General features: G+C 50.4%; 1 protein-coding gene across 1 annotated transcript in view; it reads right to left on the minus strand.

Moving 5' to 3' along the window:
- Positions 1-4,738: 4,738 nt before the first annotated feature.
- PAPPA2 (pappalysin 2) overlaps positions 4,739-20,006 on the minus strand; it is a 105,612-nt gene continuing 90,344 nt past the window's right edge. The window contains exons 21-22 of the mRNA XM_054165726.1: positions 6,619-6,717; positions 4,739-4,813 (exon numbers count right to left, since the gene is read on the minus strand). Of these exons, the coding sequence (XP_054021701.1) occupies positions 4,739-4,813; positions 6,619-6,717 (174 nt within the window). The remainder of the gene's footprint in view (positions 4,814-6,618; positions 6,718-20,006) is intronic.

The following is a 20,006-nucleotide window of genomic DNA, read 5'->3' on the forward strand; positions in this document are numbered from 1 at the left end:
TGATAGAGTTTGGAAGGGACCTCTGGAAGTCATCTAGTTCAACCCCCCCCAGTAAAGCAGGATCACCTAGAGCAGGACATCTTGTGGACATCTGTGGGAGGCAGGTCAGCTGGTGCTATGGCAGTGGCATACCCTGGTCACCACCACACTTCATGCACTGAAGTGATGAGAAATGGGTGCCTTGGGCTCACCACCATCAATGGAGAGGCTGGAGCTGGCTGCAGGGGCACTGTGGCAGGACCACTCAGCTTGGTCAGGGCTTTTTGGTGTTTCTCAGTTTGTATGTACAAAGCTTAGCTGGTTGCTTAACAAAAATCCCTAACCAAGCACCAATAAAACAATCACCCAAATCTTTAAGCACCTTTTTTTTTTTTGATTGTCATTGGATTTCACTCTCTTGCCAGGGTACCACATGGCATGTCTCACTAGCTCTAGTGAACCACCTTCTGCTCCTCATCCCCAGGGGGGTGGTGTATGAAGACATGCACACATTTTCCCTACCTGCAAGGTGGGTTAATTGCAAAGTAATCAGCAATGGACTGGTTTGTGGCATAACCAGCAGAAGACCATCTGCAAAAGTGTCCTCACAGATGGTGTTAGAATAAGGATGGCATTGAAGGTGCGTGTGTCCTCTCCCAACATACACCCCAAAGGAGGTGTCCTACTGGACTGGGAGAGTCTGTGGTTTGGGGCTGAGGAGGGCAGGTGAAGCCAAGGATGTTAGAGGGTAGCAGGGCTCTGCAGAGGGACCTCAACCAACAGGACAGATGGGCAGAGTCCAACATGATGGCATTCAACAAATCCAAGTGTCGGGTGCTGCACTTTGGTCACAACAACCCCATGCAGTGCTACTGGCTGGGGTCAGAGTGGCTGGAGAGCTGCCAAACAGAGGAACCTGGGGGTGCTGATTGACAGTTGGCTGAACATGAGCCAGCAGTGTGCCCAGGTGGCCAAGAAGGCCAATGGCATCCTGGCCTGCATTAGGAATAGTGTGGCCAGCAGGAGCAGGGAAGTCATTGTGCCCCTGTACTCAGCACTGGTTAGGCTGTGTCCAGTTCTGGGCCCCTCAGTTTAAGAAGGACATCGAGACACTTGAACGTGTCCAGAGAAGGGCAACAAGGCTGGGGAGAGGCCTTGAGCACAGCCCTGTGAGGAGAGGCTGAGGGAGCTGGGATTGTTTAGCCTGGAGAAGAGGTGGCTCAGGGGAGACCTTATTGCTGTCTACAACTACCTGAAGGGTGGTTGTAGCCAGGAGGGTGTTGGTCTCTTCTCCCAGGCAACCAGCACCAGAACAAGAGGACACATTCTCAAGCTGCGCCAGGGGAAGTTTAGGCTCGAGGCGAGGAGAAAGTTCTTCACCGAGCGAGTCGTTCCTCATTGGAATGTGCTGCCCAGGGAGGTGGTGGAGTCACCGTCCCTGGAGGTGTTCAAGAGGGGATTGGACGTGGCACTTGGTGCCATGGTCTAGTCATGAGGTCTGTGGTGACAGGTTGGACTCGATGATCTTTGAGGTCTCTTCCAACCTTGGTGATTCTGTGATTCCATGAGCAGCCAAACCACCTCCCTCTGCCAGCGTGGCCCTCGTTTGGGTGAAGCAAAGAGGCAAAAGAGGTGGAGGATGAGAAGATTATTTATTTTTTCATAGATTTTTATAAAAAATAATTATCAAATACAAAAAAATAAAAATAGCAGCAGCCTCCGTTGTGAATAAAACCCTAAAGGGGACAAAAACCGCTCAGTGTCACTAGAGAAGAACAATATCTGGGTACACAGAAGCTATCCGGTCATGAGAAGCACAAATATCCACCAGCCACGTCAGTGCCTCTGATCCCTTTCCTCCCCTTGTCCCCTGTCCATGGTGCATGGTCCCTTTCCTGTACCCTCTGGTGAGCAGGGATGAGTTCTTGCAGAGACCAGGATTTGCATGGAATGGTTTGGGTTGGAAGGGACCTTAAAGATCATCAAGTTCCAACCTGCCCTGCCATGGGCAGGGACAACTTCCACTAGACCAGGTTGCTCAAGGCCTCATCCAATCTGGCCTCGAACACCTCCAGGGAGGGGGCATCCATGACCTCCCTGGGCAACCTGTTCCAGTGTCTCACCACCCACACTGTAAAGACTTTCTTCTTTATCTCCACTCTAAATCTGCCCTCTTCAAGCTTTAAACCATCCCCCTCTCATCACTACAAGAACTTGTATAAAGTCCCTCCCCAGCTTTCTTGCAGGCCCCCTTCAGGTACTGGAAGGCTGCTCTAAGGTCTCCCTGGAGCCTTCTCTCCTCCCCTGTCCCCATATGGGAGATGCTCCAGCCCTCTGATTGTTGTCACGCCATCATCTTTTCATGCCAACAGGGTTAAAATTTGGTACCTACACAGACATCCAGGTAACACTGACTCCAGGCAGGGAAGGGCTTGGCATGACAAGATGATGAGACCTGAGATTCTCACCCTCATCCCTTTTCTCCACTGTCCTTTCCATCCAAGGGCTACGATGCACCCTTGCCCCACTGTGTTGGGACCCTGGGATGTCACCTCCCCTTTGCTGGTAGGGCAGGATGGACTCCCCAGGCTGCATTCTTGGACATTTGGGATAGAAAAGCCTCAAAGGTTTGTTTAGTTTAGTTTAGTTTAGTTTGGTTTCATTTCCTTGTATTGTTTGAGGGGTTAGTTTGTTTGGTTTGGGGTTGGGGTTTTTTGGTGGTTGGTTGGGTTGGGGTTTGTTTTGTTTTAATTGAAAGATGGAGCTCTTGTCAAAAAATTGCAGCTCCCTGCCAAACTGAGTGTGCCTTTAGGTGAAAACCCAGGGACAGTGTCACTGTTGTGTGACAGGAACAGAAATGTCAGTGTGTCCCTGGTGCAAGAAGAGATGGGGCCCATTGTTGTGCCTCACCTATTCCTGCCTCGGGGGTGACCTGCCATGGGGGTGACGGGGACACCTGGGATCAGGAAAAGGCTTAGAGAAAGACAAAGCATCTCCTGTATGGACACTGGTCCAGACACTTCTCCCCCCTGCTCCTGTCCTCCAGTAAAACGTAACTTTAGGAGATGCCTGACGAGCAGAGCGGGGGGAGCTAGCGGAAGGTGAAGGATGCCTTGAAAATCCCCAGTCTCTCCACACCGTGTCACCCTCTCTCCATCACTCCTGCACCGGACAGAACCTGACTTGGAGCCTGGCTCCACCAGCACAAGCCTTGCTGGAGGACGCAGCCGGGCAGCCTGGGGTCTTTTGATCCCAGCCCCGGTTCCCTGGGGACATCACAGTCCTTGCTCTTACTCTGTGGCCCCTTCTCCTTCTATTCTTCTCTCTTTGCAGCACAAAACCATCAGTGATAATGCCAGCTTCTCTACCCATTGCTTCTATGAGGCTGGGTCCAGCCTCCCAAACTGAGCTTCTGAGAATCAGCTCTGAGGAGGCAAAGTTTCTAGCTGGACTTCTTTGGGGCTAGAAGTGACACAAGATTTTCACTTGGTGCCTAGAGGAGCAAGAGACTTGTGAAAGTCAGAGACTGTGTGTTCACCATGATGGGCTTGGCCATGGAGATAGGAACAAGGGAAACCTCAGTGGGTGATGCTCAGTCTCCTGACAGGTCCTTTGGGTCCTGTCTCTCCTTGCATTACAAGGTCTGATCTTCTCTGAGAATTGCTGACAACAACCTTGGAGCTCCTGTTTGGAAAGGAAACATGGGGAAAGAAAAGATTGCCTCATTGTCCTCCATTCAGAGCACCACGCAGCTGCTCTGGGTTGCCCACTACATCTCTTGTCTAGCTGGATGCACAGTGGCCACGGGGACTGAGGCTTTGCTTCCACTGACCATGCAGTGACCTTCATGGACATGTAACCCCTCCCAGAGAGCTCTGACATAATGGGGAAGGGGTGCCTGTGGTGCTGGGAGCCTGCCATGCTGGCTGGGATGATACAAGGCCATCACTTCTTCTCAACCTCAAAATCCTGACCCAGAACCCTAAGCAGATCAAAGCAAAAGCACAGCAAGGGCAAAACTTGGTGCCTGCAAGATGCCAAAAGCACCTTGAGGTTGCAGCCTCCACATCACCTGCCTGGGGAGCTGTCTCCTGGCATGGCCTGGGCATTTGGCTTCTCTCTCTGTCCTCCTTCCAGCTCCTTCTCAGCAAGGAAGGGGAAATTCCCTGCGCTTTTCCCAATGGTTTGTACTTCACAGCAGCATGGGTGTGTGACAAAGGAGATCCTTTCTCAGCTTCATCAAGAGCAAAGAAAATATAATATATATTTATATATATTATATATATGTATATATATATATATAATTAAGCTTAAATATTTGCAGAGAGCTCACAACTACCTCAACCTTGCTAAAAGAAGCCTGTACAGTGGCGGGGCTTGGGGTGAATAGTGACAAAATCCAGAGCAGACAAACAGACACCCAGACACCAGACCATGACAAACGTCCACGGCAGCACCTGGGCACGGACCCCAGCCCAGTGTCTGGCCGAGGCGGTGCCGGACCTTCGGCTGAACCCCTGCAGCACGCACCAGGTCCCCGCGTCTCGGTCGGGTTCCGGAGGGAGCAGCGATGGGGAGCGGGCCGCCACGCGCCTGCGGCCTCGACCTGTCCCCTGCATGCGTGGTCGCCGTGTCCCTGCCTGGCTCTCTCCTTCAGGCCTCCTGCCCCCTCGCACCCTGCCGCCACCCAGCAGCCCCTGCCGCTGCCCCTTGGCTGCTCCGCTGCTCGCCGTGGCCGAGAGGCTCCTTCCCGGCGCGGCTACTGGTTCTCCTCGGCCGCGGGGTCACGGCACGTGCACTCGTCCTGCTCACAGTCGGCAGCGAACGGGATCACCTGGGAGGACCAAAGGGAAATGGAAGCTTCTCTTGAGATCTCTGGCTCCCTTCTACCCCGTGCAAGCTCTCTCCACCCTTGTAGGGACACTTGGGTTTGCACCTTGATATCACTGGCACTGCAGAGACGCCACATCCACCTAGAAATGGGCTCAGATACAAGCTGTCCACAGCCAAATTTTCTCCAGAGCATTTTCTCTGTTGTTAACTTGTGTTTCAAATTCGGCAGCCATGGTTCAGCTTGAGGCTTGTGCCCTGGGGAGAAGTGTCCCCTGGTGGGTGTGAGACATTTAGACTAGGGATGGCAGTGGTAAGGCACCTCTAGATTACAGTTTTATTTTGCCTCCTGTTAGAAAATCTTTCTTGTCCATGTCTGAGCATGGACCTGTCCTTTAAGCTACTCCTGGCTTTTCCAGGCTCAGCAAAGCATGAAGCTACCTTGTCTTGTCTTCTGCACCTCTTGGAAGAACTCAAGAATCTAATCAAAGCTGATCAATATCTAAAGGGTGGGTGTCAAGAGGGTGAGGCCCAGCAACAGGACAAGGGGCAACAGGCACATATTGGAACCCAGGAGGTTCCATCTGAACAGAAAGAAGAAATTCTTTGCTGTGAGGTTTCTGGAGCTCTGGAGCAGGCTGCCCAGGGGGAGACTTCAAACCTGCCTGGACATTGTGATCATGGGCAAGCTGCTGTGGGTGACCCTGCTTTAGCTAGGGCTAGACAATCTCCAGAGGTCACTTCCAACCCCCACCATGCTGAAATTCTGTGAACTCACACTTGATTTTTCACAGCCTGGGCTAGTGAGAAGCTGGAGTATTTTGTTGGTGTTTAAACCCCATATTCCTGACAGGGACCTCCTGGAGGCTTGTGCCACAGGAGACCTTGGACCTATGGTGAAGCAAGCTGGGTCTGGGTCTCCTTGAGAGCCATGGTACTGAATCCCCCCACCTTCCACCGTGAAGCCATCCTTTATTTTGGCCAGAGATCCAGATATCTCAGACCTCCTGAGAGCCATGCCTTGCTCTGAGATGTCATGATATCGCTGTGGAGGTTTCACTCATCACTTGGGTGTAAAGCCTTTTCTCTCCTATCTCAGCTGGATCTTCCCAGGTTTTTATTTTTCCTTTTCTCCCTGTGTGTATGCATGATGAAAGGAAAAATGATTCAAGCTTCACAACAAAGATGAGAAGATCCAAATTCACATATTTTTGCCATGAGAAATTATCTCATGCTCCCTGGTTTGTTTTGCTGTTGGATATGCTTAGGAAGGATGGGCTGTGAGTGCTGGATAGCAGCTTAGGTGGGACAGGAGGTTGTGATGGGAGACAAAGAAGGGTCTGTGCAACCCCAGCCCCTACTCCCTTTATGCTATTCCTCCCTTCTTGCCTACCCAGGAGACCTGGGAGGGAAGGACAGCCCAGTGTGGACACCAATAGGTCATAGCAAAAATTCTCTTAGGCTGCTCAATCAAACAAGAAAGTGACTCCTGGCTCACCATGGCTACATCCTATGGAAGTCATTTCTCTGGGACTTGTTTCCCAAAAGGAGAGGGAATCCCGTGAGCCTCGACGGGAGCTGGGCCGAGCTTTCAACTCGGCTGGCCTGAGTCCAAACCCTGCTGTTAATCAGTGGGATGATGTCTATGAGCTTCAGCTGGCTTTGGTTTAAAATGCATGGCTTTGTTGTCCATTCGTGGGAGAACTGCATTGCAGGCTCGGTTCCATGGCTCGCAAAGCCAAAGAACATGGCTAGCAGTCACCACTTAATCCCAAGTCCTGGCCAGTGCTGCAGAAGGTGCTCACTTACCTTCCTGGAGGAGAGTGTGGAGGAGCAGCAGTCACCCCCATCATACTGGCAGTACGCCCGGTTGTTGATGGTGTCACACCAGCCGTCTGCTTGGAAGGGCTAGGCACAGAAACAAGACTTTGCTGAAAGGGTCATTCAAAAGCATAAGTTTGCCCCCAAAAGCAGAGATCCCAGGTCCTGAGCAAGGCCCCTGTGCACCTCTGAGAAGGACCAAGGCCCAGATCCGCTGTACAGAACCCTCTCCTCCAAGCCAAAGGGCACACTGGCATGTGTGTGGTGTGTATGGAGGAGTGGGTGCTCAAGCTGTATCTGGAGGATCAAGGAATTGTGTCAGGAAGCAAGAATGTCGATCCACATCAATAGAAAGGGCCTCAGCTTGGATGCCACATGTTCCTATTCCTATCCCAGAGCTTCTCCATGGAATCCACTGCCACCCAGGTAGGAGTCATTTCACCACCATCTCTGCTTGTTTGTCTCACATCACTTGAAAGGGTCTCAACGGGAATGCCACAAGTACCCATCCTCATCTCAGTGCTTCTCCACAAAATCTATTGCCACCCAACTAGGAGCCAGATCATCACCTCATCCGCTTGTTCACCTTCTCACATCACTCTTGCATGTCTCTGCTGTAATCCAGCTCTCTGCATGTTCACAGCTGGATCAGAGCTCTCTATGAAGCTGACCCAACTCTTTTCTCCAACACCCCTCTCTCAAAGACCTTGGCTCCCAAGTTGAGTGTGGTGACCTGGCTTGGCCAGCTAAGTATAGAGAGGCTATTACAAGGATCCTGCTAGAGGCAGTGTTAGGGAGGCAGATGCTTTATCTGCCTTGGACTACAAGAAAGGTTCAGCAAGGTCAGGAGTCTCCCAGAAGTATTTGCACTCAAGCCAAGCCAAGCATTTTCAAGTGCTGGTTGCAAGGACTGTTCCTTTTCCAGAATTTGCTTGCTCTGGCTCTGACCTCAAGAAGCATTCCCAAAATTCCTCTAGACTCTCCCCTGGAAGTTCTAGGCCTGTTAAGGGTACATAGCTCCACCAAACCTTGCCAGGTTGGACAAAAAGGCTACTTATCTGGAAGCCAGCTAGGACAAACAGAAGGGATCATTAAGCACTAGCTCTCCGCAGGCAAAATCCAACTCTAGATTGAGCAGAGAGGGCACCAGCATGCTCAGCACCAGAAATACTGGCAATGTGGCCACCTTCTAGCTTCAACTTTGACTATTTCCTCCTCATTTCTCTTCTTTGTGGACCAACTCTCACCCTCTGTAAGGAAATGGTATGGTTGAATGGCAGGACACTTTACTCTGCCAAAATAAGGATGGCTCCTCTTTGTATGGCACAGCCCAGTGCCTTTTGCTGCCCTCCTGTCAGCTGGGACACCTGGGGCTTTGCAGACCCCAGCTTGCCTGCAGCTGAGATAAATGCTCCTTCACCAACAAGCCTTCTTTACTTTCAGCTCTTACATGGAAATGGAAAGCTATCTCAGCAGAAGAGCTTTCTGTCCAGAAATGTTAAATGGCACAAGCAGCCATTCAGAAAACCATTTTATTGTTGTTTAGTTCCATGAGTCATCTGATCAAAGAAGAGAAACAAGCAACTGGGGCTGAGAAGCAGCCAACTATGGCTGAGAAACAATGCTGTGAGACTGGTGCAACCCAACAACGTGCAGGCGAAGCACTTGCAATGAACTGTCAGGAGCTATCTGCTGCAGAGGTTTATTTATCACATCAGCACTGCCAAGCATCAGCCCAATGTGCTAACAGACTGGAGAGGCCATTCATTAACTGGGTGATTAGTAACGAAATCCTTCTCCCTCTCCAGGCTCAGCTGTGGTAGCTACTGGCCCAGCAACCAGAGCCAATATCCAGGAGGACTGCTGTCATCAGAATGGGCTCCTGGTGGAAACCTGGACAGCCTGCTGCTTGTGGAAGCAGCTGACTTGTTTCTCTGGAGCTGGTGGTCTCAACAACTGGGCTTCAGAAAATACCCCGACTCAGCCTTTGATGTACACTCACCTGTAGCACCCCTAAACTGACTAAGGTGCTGGAGCAGGTCCAAAGAAGAGCAGTAAAACTGGTGAAGGGTCTGGAGAACAAGTCTTGTGAGGAGCAGCTAAGAGAAATGGGATTGTTTAGCCTGGAGAACAGGAGGCTCAAGAGAGAAATTCTCTAACTCCCTGAATGGAGGCTGGAGCCAGGTGGGTTTTGGTCTCTTCTCCCAAGGAACAAGTGATAGAACAAGATGAAACAGCCTCAAGCTGCACCAGGGGAGGTTTAGCCTGGACATGAGGAAAAAATTCTTCCCCACAGTGGGTTGTCAAGCCCTGGAAGAGGCTGCCCAGGGCAGTAGTGGAGTCCTCATCCCTGAAGGAACTGAAAAGCTGTGTAGATGTGGTGCTGAGAGACATGGTTTAGTGGTGACCTGGCAGTGCTGGACTTGATGATCTTCAAGGTTTTTTATCCAACATAAATGGCTCTATGACAGCCAGCTGAAAAATGTCACCACACCATGACAGCCACTGAGCTAGAGCCCACATGTGGGATGGGTGATAATGCCAATAATTCATATGAAAGAATACATGCCAAAACCATGTGGCTCACCATGACTCACAAGGAACAGGAATGGATTCAATGCAGGCTAATGTCACTTTAGGAAGCAGCAGCAGAGTTAATGGCAAACCACCAAGTCTGTCTGTGCTATCAGTACCAGAGTCCCTTGAACAAATCCAGGCAGCTGCAGAAGGATTATGTTTCCCTGGAAGACCTCTGCGGAGAAGAAGAAGGAACCTGCCTTCCTACAGCTGGGAAACTGAGGCACAGCTGGGCTAACTTGCTCACACTAAGCCAAAGGATTTGGGATCAAGGGGTCAAGGGATTTGGCTCCCATCATTGCTCAGAGAATCACATAATTACTTTGGTTGGAAAAGACCTCTAAGATCATCAAGTCCAACCATCAACCTAACACCACCATAGCCATTAAACTATGTCACAGACTGCTATGTCCACATATTTCTTGAATACCTCCAGGGATGACTCCACCACCTCCCTGGGCAGCCTGCTCCAATGCCTGACCACTCTTTCAGTAAAGAATTTTTTCCTAATATCCAACCTAAACCTCCCCTGGCACATTGTCAGGCTATTTCCTCTCACCATATCACCTGATACTAGAGAGAAGAGACCAACCCCCACCTCACTCCAACTTCCTTTCAGGGAGTTGTGGGGAGCAATGAGGTCTCCCTTCAGTCTCTTCTCCAAACTAAACAACTCTCAGCTGCTCCTCCTACGACATGCCCTCCAAACCCTTCACCATCTTCATTGCCCTTAACTGGACATGCTCCAGCAACTCAATGTCCTTCTTAGAGTGAGGGCCCAAAACTGAACTCAGTATTCAAGGCTGCCACAAAACCGTGTTGAGAGGTGCAATCTCACCAAAGCCACAGGGGTAACCCTCCTCTTCCTTTGAAAAGCATCACTATGTCTTAAATGATGATCAAAGAAGGTCTCTGAGCCACAAAGCAGCTTTGAGCACCGGGAGAGCTGGAGCCAAATTCCTCCTGAGTTTTGAGTGTGCCACCTAACCCAGCAGAGATGCTGGGGCTGGCTGGTGCAGGGATGCAGGCAGGGGACCAGCCAGGGCGGCTGGCAGGGAAGAGCTCTTCTGGGTGTGATTTGCTTCCGCAGCCTTCCACGCAGCAGAGTTTTTTCCTTGAGCTTTGCTCCATGTGTCATGACTCACCGGCAAAACAACGCCGCCGCTTCCCTAGTTTCCACAGGCATAAGGGGAGGTTTGCCCATCCCGGCTGCACAGGTCTGAAATGATTTCCAGACCTGGAGTGCAAGGTGGGGGGAGGACAGAGGCACAGACAGGACAGGGAAGGAGAGGCTCTTGGTTTCTTTCTACACCTATTTGGGCTAATTGCCCCCTCCTCTCAACCCGCGGGAGCCCGTACCCCACCCTAAACAAATAGAGGCTCCTATGGCAACACTTGTTGGGGAAACTTAACAACTCATTGGAAAAACATATGAGGGGAAAATAAAAAATGACTAATTGCATTCAAGGCTCAAGAGAGCCAGAAGTAGGGTTTGGGGACTGCTGTCCCTGCTCCTCGCCCAGTGCCTGCACAACACTGTGCCTCCCTTTGCTTCACCTCAGCAAGAACCTTCAGATTCATCTTGGAATCTCCAATCTTCACCCTTGCAAGCAGAAGCAGCAAAGTAAGGTGCTGGCAGGTCACCTTTGAGAGCAGAAGCACCCTTGCAGTTGCATCAGTCTCGTAATGGTCTTGCAAGAGGAGGATGTGGGCAACACAATGTACTAAGCTGGTGATGGGAGAGGAATGTCCATGCAGATTTCATTCAGCCTGTGCTTCAACCTTGCAGCTCCGCAGAAAGCAATGCCAGCGGAGGGAGAAGGGGGGTCTGCCCATACTGGTGACTTCCAGTAACACCTGATGATATTGGACTTGGTGATCTTACAGGTCCTTTCCAACTGAAACAATTCTATGATTCAGTGATTCTATGTCTTAAGATGCTGGCGGGACAAAAAGCCTGACACCACTGGTCAGCCATGCCATGTGAAGGCAAGGGATGTGATCCAGGAACGCAGTCAGATGAGTTTCAGTTACCAGAATATGCATCCTCCAGCATGAGGGGCAGAAGGGGCAGTTAAAACAGCTGGTATGAACTGGGAAATGAGGCTGAGCTCTTCTCAGCAGGGATAGGATGGGGAGCAATGGGTACAAACCAGAACACAGGAGGTTTCACTTGAACTTCAGAAGAAACTTCCTCACTTTGTGAGAGTGCCAGAGCACTGGAACAGGCTGCCCAGAGAGCTTGGGGAATCTTCTTCTCTGGGGACTTTCAAAACATACCTGGACATTGCAAACCTGGGCTACCTGATCCAGGCATACCTGCCTCAGCAGCAGGGGTGGGCCAGATGATCCCCAGAGGTCCCTTCTAACCCCCACCACATCATTCTATGAATAAGAAAGTTTCTGCAACAGCTCCACACTGCGTGCAGGGACAGGGAGCTTCTGGGCTAGGCAGCGTGCCACTGAGGTAGCCAGGGAGCTGGGCTGCATCAGCAAGTCTCCCCACTAGCCCCATCCATCTCTCCCTTGTTCCTTGAGCCTGGAGCAGCTGCAGCAGGGCATGTGTTAGCACGTGGAGGTGCTGCCATAAAAATAGTAACCGCAAGTCAAGTGCTTGGCAAGTCGGATAGGCTAAAAAATAAAACCCAACACGCTCTCAAAGCACACACGAAAAGAGCAAAAAAAATAAAGGAAATTAACTTTCAGCTGGCTGGCTCCCTCCCTGGGGCCACTGTCCTGTCCCCAGTGCTGCTGAGGAGCTGGGCAGGATCCAGAATACTTTTCTTGAGCATGTAGGTTGATTCACAGTGAAAGAGTGTGCCAGGGTGAGGGAAAGATGGGGCACGAAGAAGAAATCACAGGTGCCATCGGTGTCATCCATACTTTGGGGTTGTGTCATGGGCACTTGATGAACATTATTTCCCAGGAATGTAGGTTTTACTCTGGCTGAGCAGTCCTAAGGGCTCAATACCTTAATTTTGGCAATGACCCGTTCCAGATGCTTCAGAGAAAGGTGGAACAAAGAAAATTCAGCGTGCACCTGGCCAGCTGTGTAACTGAAGAGCTGAAGGACATTCCTGCACTGCTGCTGGGATGGAAAGTGCTTACAATTTCAATCTGCCCATAGCTAGAGAAAGCCCAGATCCCATTTTCAGGTGATCAAGTCCAGCCTTAATAAGCAAAAAGTGTTCCTCCAGTCTTTGGGAGGCTGTGCAAGTCCCGGGCTTTGTGGCTGTGCTGATCCCATCCAGGGATTTTATTCCTGCCTGTGGTCAGGCATTTGAATAGGTTGCCCAGGGAGGTGGTAGAGTCACTGTCCCTGGAGGTGCTCAAAACACGTGTGGACACTTTGGGACATGTTTTAACAGCCATGGTGGTGTTAGGTCAGTGGTTGGACTCAATGATCTTAGAGGCCTATTCCAAGCAAAACAATTCTATGAGTCTATGACTCAGGGAGGGAGCATAGATTGCTTTCATGCTGCTTCTAAGTCAACATGAATTTTGCTGTCCTTTCACCCTTGCCTTTTAGACAATGGTATTTTGAGCATTGACCTCAGACCCCTGCATGCAACAATTCTATGATTCTGTGAGCAATGCTGGGAGCCAAATCCCTTGATCCCAAATCTTTTAGTTTTGAGTGAGCTACCTAACCCAGCTGTGCCTCAGTTTCCCAGCTGTAGCCACTTTGGACATGGTCTCATGGGCATGGTGTTGTAGGGTAGAAGGCTGAAATTGATGATCTTAGAGGTCCTTTCCAACATTAATTATTCTATAGAGAGGCTGCAGCAGCTTTTGACCAGGGATAGGCAGAGGGTAGCTTCTCCCCGCTGGCTGCCCCTCCTTTCTTCTTTCAAAACATCACCTTCTAGCCAAGGTATTTCAGAAAGCTCTGGGAGGTCTCTGGGAGCACTTGAAGAGCACCCAAAGCCTTGTTAGAAACCTGATTCACTTAAACCCCTATTCATCCAGCACCTAGCTTGAGTGCCTGGAAATTTCCTTTCCCATCTCTGTTTGCATCCCTCCAGTATGGCACCAAGCCTCTGCTTCCCTACAGAAAACTAGGGCTGGTTTCAGTCCCTTCAGCAACAGACATGGCAGGAGCTCATTAAAGTGGTTGGACTTGATGATCTTAAAGGTCTCTTTGAACCAAAAGGATGCTGTTTCTAAAGTGATGCTCTAGCACAGTGTCCCCAGGTCACATCCCTTTCCTTGTGCACACACAGCCTTGGGCTGGTGAGGCAGAGAGCCCGGCCATTCTTGGCTCCCCCAGCTTGCCCAGGGAAGTTGACTGGGAATGCAGACTGTGGGAGGAAATGACAATGTTCATTGTTTGGATTAAATATTTTTCTTGGCCCTCTCACTGTTGCAGCGTCTTTTATTTCTTATTTTTTTCCTTCCCCCCCTTCCCTCCCCATCCTTGACACCCCAAGCACATTCACTTTCTCTCACTCTTTCCTGAGGTTCTCTGGCACGCAAGGAAGAAATCGGCACTGAAAAACACCAAGGGGGACGGAGAGGGAGCAGGGCTGGCATCTGCTCAAAAAGCTTTTTTGGGATGCCTCAGTGCCCTGAGTTGCTCTGAGCAGCAAGAGAGCTCTACCTGGGCCATCGCAATGAGGCAGGGAGGGCCAGCACCACTCAGAGCTCTAGAACTTTGGTGAGGGGCACCTGGGATCAAGAATGGCTTGAAGAAGAAAAGAATCAGAGAATCATAAATGGTTTGAGTTTGAAGGGATCTTCAAAAATTATCCAGTTTCAACCTGCCCTGCTATAGGCAGGGACAACCTTCCACTAGACTAGGTTACTCAAGACCTCATCCAACCTAGCCTTAATCACCTCCAGGGCACAGGCATCTACAATGTCCCTGGACAACCTGTTCCAGTGTCTCACCACCCCGAAAAGATAAACAAATTCCTACAGACCCAGCACTTCTTCCATGATTTTTGTCTCTCCCAGTTACTGTCCCCTGAGCTGCCCCTCTGCTCCTTTTGAACCATGGCAGCTGTCCCTTGGAGCCACATGCCTGAGGGATGGGTTGCCTGGGGATATCCTGGACCTGCCCTGTCACTTCAGACACAGCCAGAAAGCAAAATGGAGCAATGCCAATTGTATCTGAGCTTGCTGGTGTCCCTGAGATGCTCACTCATCAGCTCAGCATGCAGACTGCTCTCATCACATCTCAGGTCTTCAGGAACATCTGCTCCAGCTCCAACATCCTTCTCCCAAGTCCTCAATAAGACAACAGAGGCTTATTGCTTGAGAAAGCACTTCACATGCTTGAAGGAATGCTTCAAGGAGGAGGTGACAGACTGGAAGGCAGTATCCTGCCATCTGGTTTCAGTTTATGTGCTGTCACATGTACTGCCATGCCCAAGACAAGACCGTACTGGGAGAGCAGGTCCTTGCCTTCATGGTGCTTCTCTGTCTCAGGTTCGGATTTGGCTTAGACACACTTCTGCTGCTAACCAGGGATGCATTTCATTATCCCTGCCCTGCTCTGTGCCTTGGTCTTCAGGTACCCCATGTCTCAGCAGACAGTGATCTGGAGAAGGCTTTGCACAGTCCACAGGGACAAGAGGGAAAGAAATGGAAAGCTGACATAGATGAACCCTACAAGAGAACAGGCCTTTGCTTCCATAACAGCATGTGTGTCCATGATCTATTCATGGTGGGGTCCTCAGCCTTGTCCTTTTCACACCCTGACCTCAGTGCAAACAGGAGAAGAAAAACAGAAGCAGGGAAGAACAAGCAAAGGGGAGCAGAAGATACCGTGTGTCAATAGGACTCCTGGGAAGCAGGATGGCTGCTGGAGATAGCTCCCCAGTGCTCACCATTCCCAGGGCTGCTGCTGCACACACGAGAGACGCCAAGACTTCCTATGCCACGAGCACCAGCCTGCAATCCTGCCCTCAGCAGCTCGCCTGCTGCCATGGATTAGGTCTCCTGCCAAGCCATTTGTGCAAAATATGTTGCAGGATAGAACGGGTTATGGAAAACAAGCCCTGAAAACCACAAGGGCCTCCTGACCCACTTGTATCTGGTTTCTGCCAAGTTCTTGTTACAGATCTTAAACAGAAAGAAAAACAATGTTCGAGGGCTGAAGGAGCTGAAGGGGAATGAATATTCGTGTTGGAAGAGCAGTTGGCAGGGCTGTGCGTGGGGATGTTTGTTTATTAGCAGAAGCAAGCCATTGATTTTTCTTCCAGCGGCTGCTTGCAGTGGCTTTCCACTTTGTCTGTGTCACCGGCTACGTGACTGTGGCCGCCAGGAGAGGGGAAAGTGGGGTGTGGAGAGGGATGGGGGAATGGCACCTGAGCTGGAGAGGGCAGAGAAGTGGCCACCGGTCATAGAATGCCCTCCAGAGATAGAATAGAATAAACCAGGTTGGAAGAGACCTTCGAGATCATCATGTCCAACCTATCATCCAACACTACCCAATCAACTAAACCATGGAACCAAGCATCCTGTCAAGCCTCACCCTGAACACCCCCAATGACGGCGACCCCACCACCTCCTCAGGCAGCCCATTCCAATGGGCTCTGCCAAAGCAGGATCACCTTGGGCAGGCCACATGTTCAAGGATGAATCTTGAAAGTCTTCAGAGATGGAGCCTCCACGACCTCTCTGGGAAGCCTACTCCAGGGCTCTGTCACCCTTACAATAAAGAAGTTTGTCCTCATGTTGAGGTGGAACTTCCTGTGTTCCAGTTTCTGTCCATTGCCCTTAGTCATATTGCAGGGCACCACTGAAAGGAGACTGGCCCCTTCTCCTTGACACCCACATTTCAGAGATTTGTAAACATTAACAAAATCCCCTCTCAGTCTTCTCTTCTCCAGCCTAAACAGCAACAGACCACTCAATTCAGAACACAGAATACAGAATTAACCAGGTTGGAAAAGACCTTTGAGATCATCAAGTCCAACCTGTCGCCCAACACCATCTAATCAACTAAACCATGGCACCAAGTGCCTCATCCAGTCTTACTTTAAACACTTCCAGTGATGGTGACTCCACCACCTCCCTGGGCAGCCCATTCCAATGGCATCCCAAGAACAGGCCAGCTTGAGCAACACAGCTTAGGAGAGCTGAGGCTATTTTCTCCTCTTTGGGTATCCATCACCACTGGTGGTGTGTCTGGATGCTGTGGTCATACACATGCCAAAAAGTCCCCATCTTGAGGAGCTCTGTGAGCCTGTCTCCCTTCCTTACACCATTCTGGTGTCTCATCATTTCATTTCCCTCTGCTTTGCCTCTTAAGAAAAGTAGGTTTCTAGGATCACACTTCACATGTTGGGTCTCCACATTTGGATCTCTTCAGCCTGGAGAAGAAAATGCTCTGGGGAGCCTTCCAGTATCTGAAGGGGCCCTACAAGAAAGCTGGGGAGGGACTTTATACAAGGGCTTGTAGTGATAAGATGAGAGGGAATGTATTGAAGCTTGAGCAGAGGAGATTTAGACTGGATAGTAGGAAGAAATTCTTTACTATGAGGGGAGTGAGACACTGGGATAGGTCGCTCTGGGAGGTTGTGGATGCTTGCTCCCTGGAGGAGGTCAAGGCCAGGCTAGATGAGGCCTTGAGCAACCTGGTGTAGCAGAAGGTATCCCTGTTCATGGCAGGGAGGTTGGAACTAGGTGATCTTTAAGGTCTGTTCCAACCCAAACCATTCTATGAGTCTGTGTGCAGGGGACAGAGATCTTCTCACAGCTTAGGACAAGTATGCCTCAAATGAGACCTTTGGAAGAGGAATAGATTTCTTTGGGCTCCTCCTTTGAAAGGCTGTATTCCACACTTAGCTGCTCATGGTGCTCATGCCAAGAGCAGAATGAAAATCTACCAGCAGGTATGTAGAGAGCTTCCAACCTTGCCTTCTACCTCCCCAGCATGAAGGGCTCCACCTTCACCAGTAATGGGCCAGGTCTGATCCAGAAATGATCACTACATGCAGTCCATGCTCCTTGTGCTCCCTCACCATCTGCACTTGCTGCATTAAGTACAGTGGAAGGTATAGCTCTGCCTGGTCCTTTGGGTATCTGTTGGTGGCCCTGATGTCTACTAGCTTGTTGAATCCCTTTTTGAACTTGAAGCTCCTCCTCAACCCTGCAGCCTTATGTGGCATGCAGTTCCAGCATCCAGTGCTCACCATGTCCAAAGCACTTTCCTTCACCTCTATGAAACAAACCCCTTACCAGTCTCAGTGGTGTGCTTCCCAGTTCTTCATCCATCTTACCTAGTAGCACCTCTGTAACTTAGCAAACCTCCAGCAGTCTTCTGGAGGTCTCCAAACTGAAGAGTCCCTGTTGGTTTAGGGTCTTTTCAAAGGGCAGCTATGGTATCCTCTTTATCATTTGTACTGATTTTTCCAACTCAGCTGTGTCATATTGAGATGTGGAGGCAAACATGTGAAGTATGATTAAAAGATGAACTTAAGGCAACTCACTGAGTCCTGTTTGGTCACCTGGATCACACAGGCTTTGGCACTGGTCAAGTTCCTGAAGGAACAGTCTGTTTCTTGTGTGCTTGCAGGAGAAGCTGTCATATCCAGTAGGATACTCTGCATGTTCAAAGCCAGATGGCAGACAGAGGAAAAGTGCTGGCTGGATAAAGGTGTTGTGAAATGCTCCCACAGGGACAAGAGACATGATGTTGAGCATCACAAGAGGGTGACTAAGTTCTGGCCATGCTGTGATACCTAGCTTATGTAAAGAGTCTTCTTGGAGAAGCTGGGGAGCTTGTAACTCCTCAGTGCCTTAGATCCAGTATCATGTTTCTGCCTGGCTTCCTATGCTGGACTTCACAATGGTGCACAATTAGAGCCCCTACGGGTCTGGAAGGAGGGACAGTCAAGGATCCCCAGCCTCACTGATGATGACGAGCAGAGGCAGCTGCCAGCAGGTGAACCTGCCTACAGTGCTCTGCCCAGGGAGTGAGTCACACCCTGTCTCCTGTCATGTTAAAGCACAGTGGGACCCTGAATTCAGCTGAGACTTCCCACCATCTCTACTGCATGTGCCTTTGAAGGGGTTAATTCTGGCTGACAAATGCTGGCCACAAACCACAGATGTGCCGAGCACGGGTTTCGTGCATGCTGGTGGAAAGAGCCAAGGATCCATATTGGATCAAGAGACTCGAGTACAACTTGAAACCACAAACAGTCTTCAGTCCCTATCTCATCATTTCCATGGTGATACCTCAGGAAAACCACAACACAGGGAAGGGATTAGTGTTTTACGAGTGTGATAACACGAGCAGCATGCACAAGGGCAGCGAGACCTTGTCCTGACGCAGGGAAGGCCTGAGAAATTCCCAGCAGCTCATGCTCATGACAGCTCTCTGGTACGACCCATCTTCACTCAGGGCATGAAGCAGAGACCTCAAGCCAAAATCTCTTGCATGGTCCCCCAAGGCAAGGCAGGACTGCTCAGAGGAAAGCCAACCCCAAGCAGAGAAGGCACCAAGTCACATCAAGAGAGAACTGCAGCCCTATAAGGTAGATAGTGCCTCTTGCCCAGCTCCTACCATACCAGTATGAAGCTGTGCCTCCAAAGAGTGATGCTTTAAATGCATTGCAATTAACCCTTTGCTAGCTGAACACAGTGATGAAACAGAGATGGAGGTGAGATCAGCATGGAGTTGCTTAGGTTGGGAAACACCTGTAAGATCATCAGGTCCAATGGCTCATCCAGCATTGCCAAATCCACCACTAAGCCATGTCTCTCATCACCACATCTACACAGCTTTTCAAACCCTCCAGGGATGGGGACTCCACCACTCCCCTGAGAAGCCTCTTTCAGCATGTTGCACAACATGTTGGCAGTCCAGAAGCCCCTGCTCATGTTAACACTGATCACTGCAAGAGGAACTTGCCTTCCTTGGAATGTATTTGAGCAAGACAGTGGTGGCTACTCTATCCTGTGAGTAACACTGGGAAAACATCATCATCATGATGGTGATGATGATAAAATAAGTGAGCTTTTGCACCTGGACCACAGCCACAATGTGATCCACAGCAGCTCCTATGGTAGAAGATAGTGGGGTGCAGAGCTAATGAGTTGTGCATACTAGGAGGTGCTCTATAGAAGCCACCACTCATGCATGGACAATTTTGGACCACAGCAGGGAAAAGTCCATGGGAGCAACCTGGATCACTGTACATACTTATTCCTCCTCTGCAGTCCAGAACCACACTTCCTCTAGGGCACAGGAGGAGGATATCTGAGAGGTGGTCACTTCAGGATGGCTTAGGAGAACGCACCCCAGATGCTGTAGACACCTCCTCACAGCAGCTGAGCACAACACCAGGACCACAGCCACCTCCTCCAAACTACAGCAGGCAGGAAGGGTTTCCCTCCTCCTCTGCTCTCCTCTCCACACAGCCCCAAGCCCCCTCCTCCCTCTCCCTCCCTCTTCAGTGCTGCCATCTGTTTTTCTACTGATGGCAGGGGATGAGATGTTCTGCTGGCCCTTGAGAGGAGAAGCACGCTTGGCGCTAACTCGTATTCCTGACGGGCTCCTGGAAGGGTTTGCATCCCTCCCTCCTTCCCTCGCCCGCTGAACTATGTGCCTCCCTGCTCCAGGGATGGAGAACTTGGCAAGGCACAGTGAGACACCAGGAGGCAGATGGATGACCAGATTAATGGAAAGAGAAGGGAGGTGGGATGAGGAGCAATAAGGAGAGGCAGGCAGGCTGATCCACCACCAGTGTGCAATGAGGATGAGTGAAAATCTCTCTAATGCCATTGTGTGGTGATCTGAACTTTCCAACATGAGACAAGGATCCAGCTGAGGCTGGGGAGGTTGA

Source organism: Dryobates pubescens, chromosome 11 (genome assembly GCF_014839835.1).
Source record: "Dryobates pubescens isolate bDryPub1 chromosome 11, bDryPub1.pri, whole genome shotgun sequence".
In the NCBI taxonomy this organism is placed as follows: Eukaryota; Metazoa; Chordata; class Aves; order Piciformes; family Picidae; genus Dryobates; species Dryobates pubescens.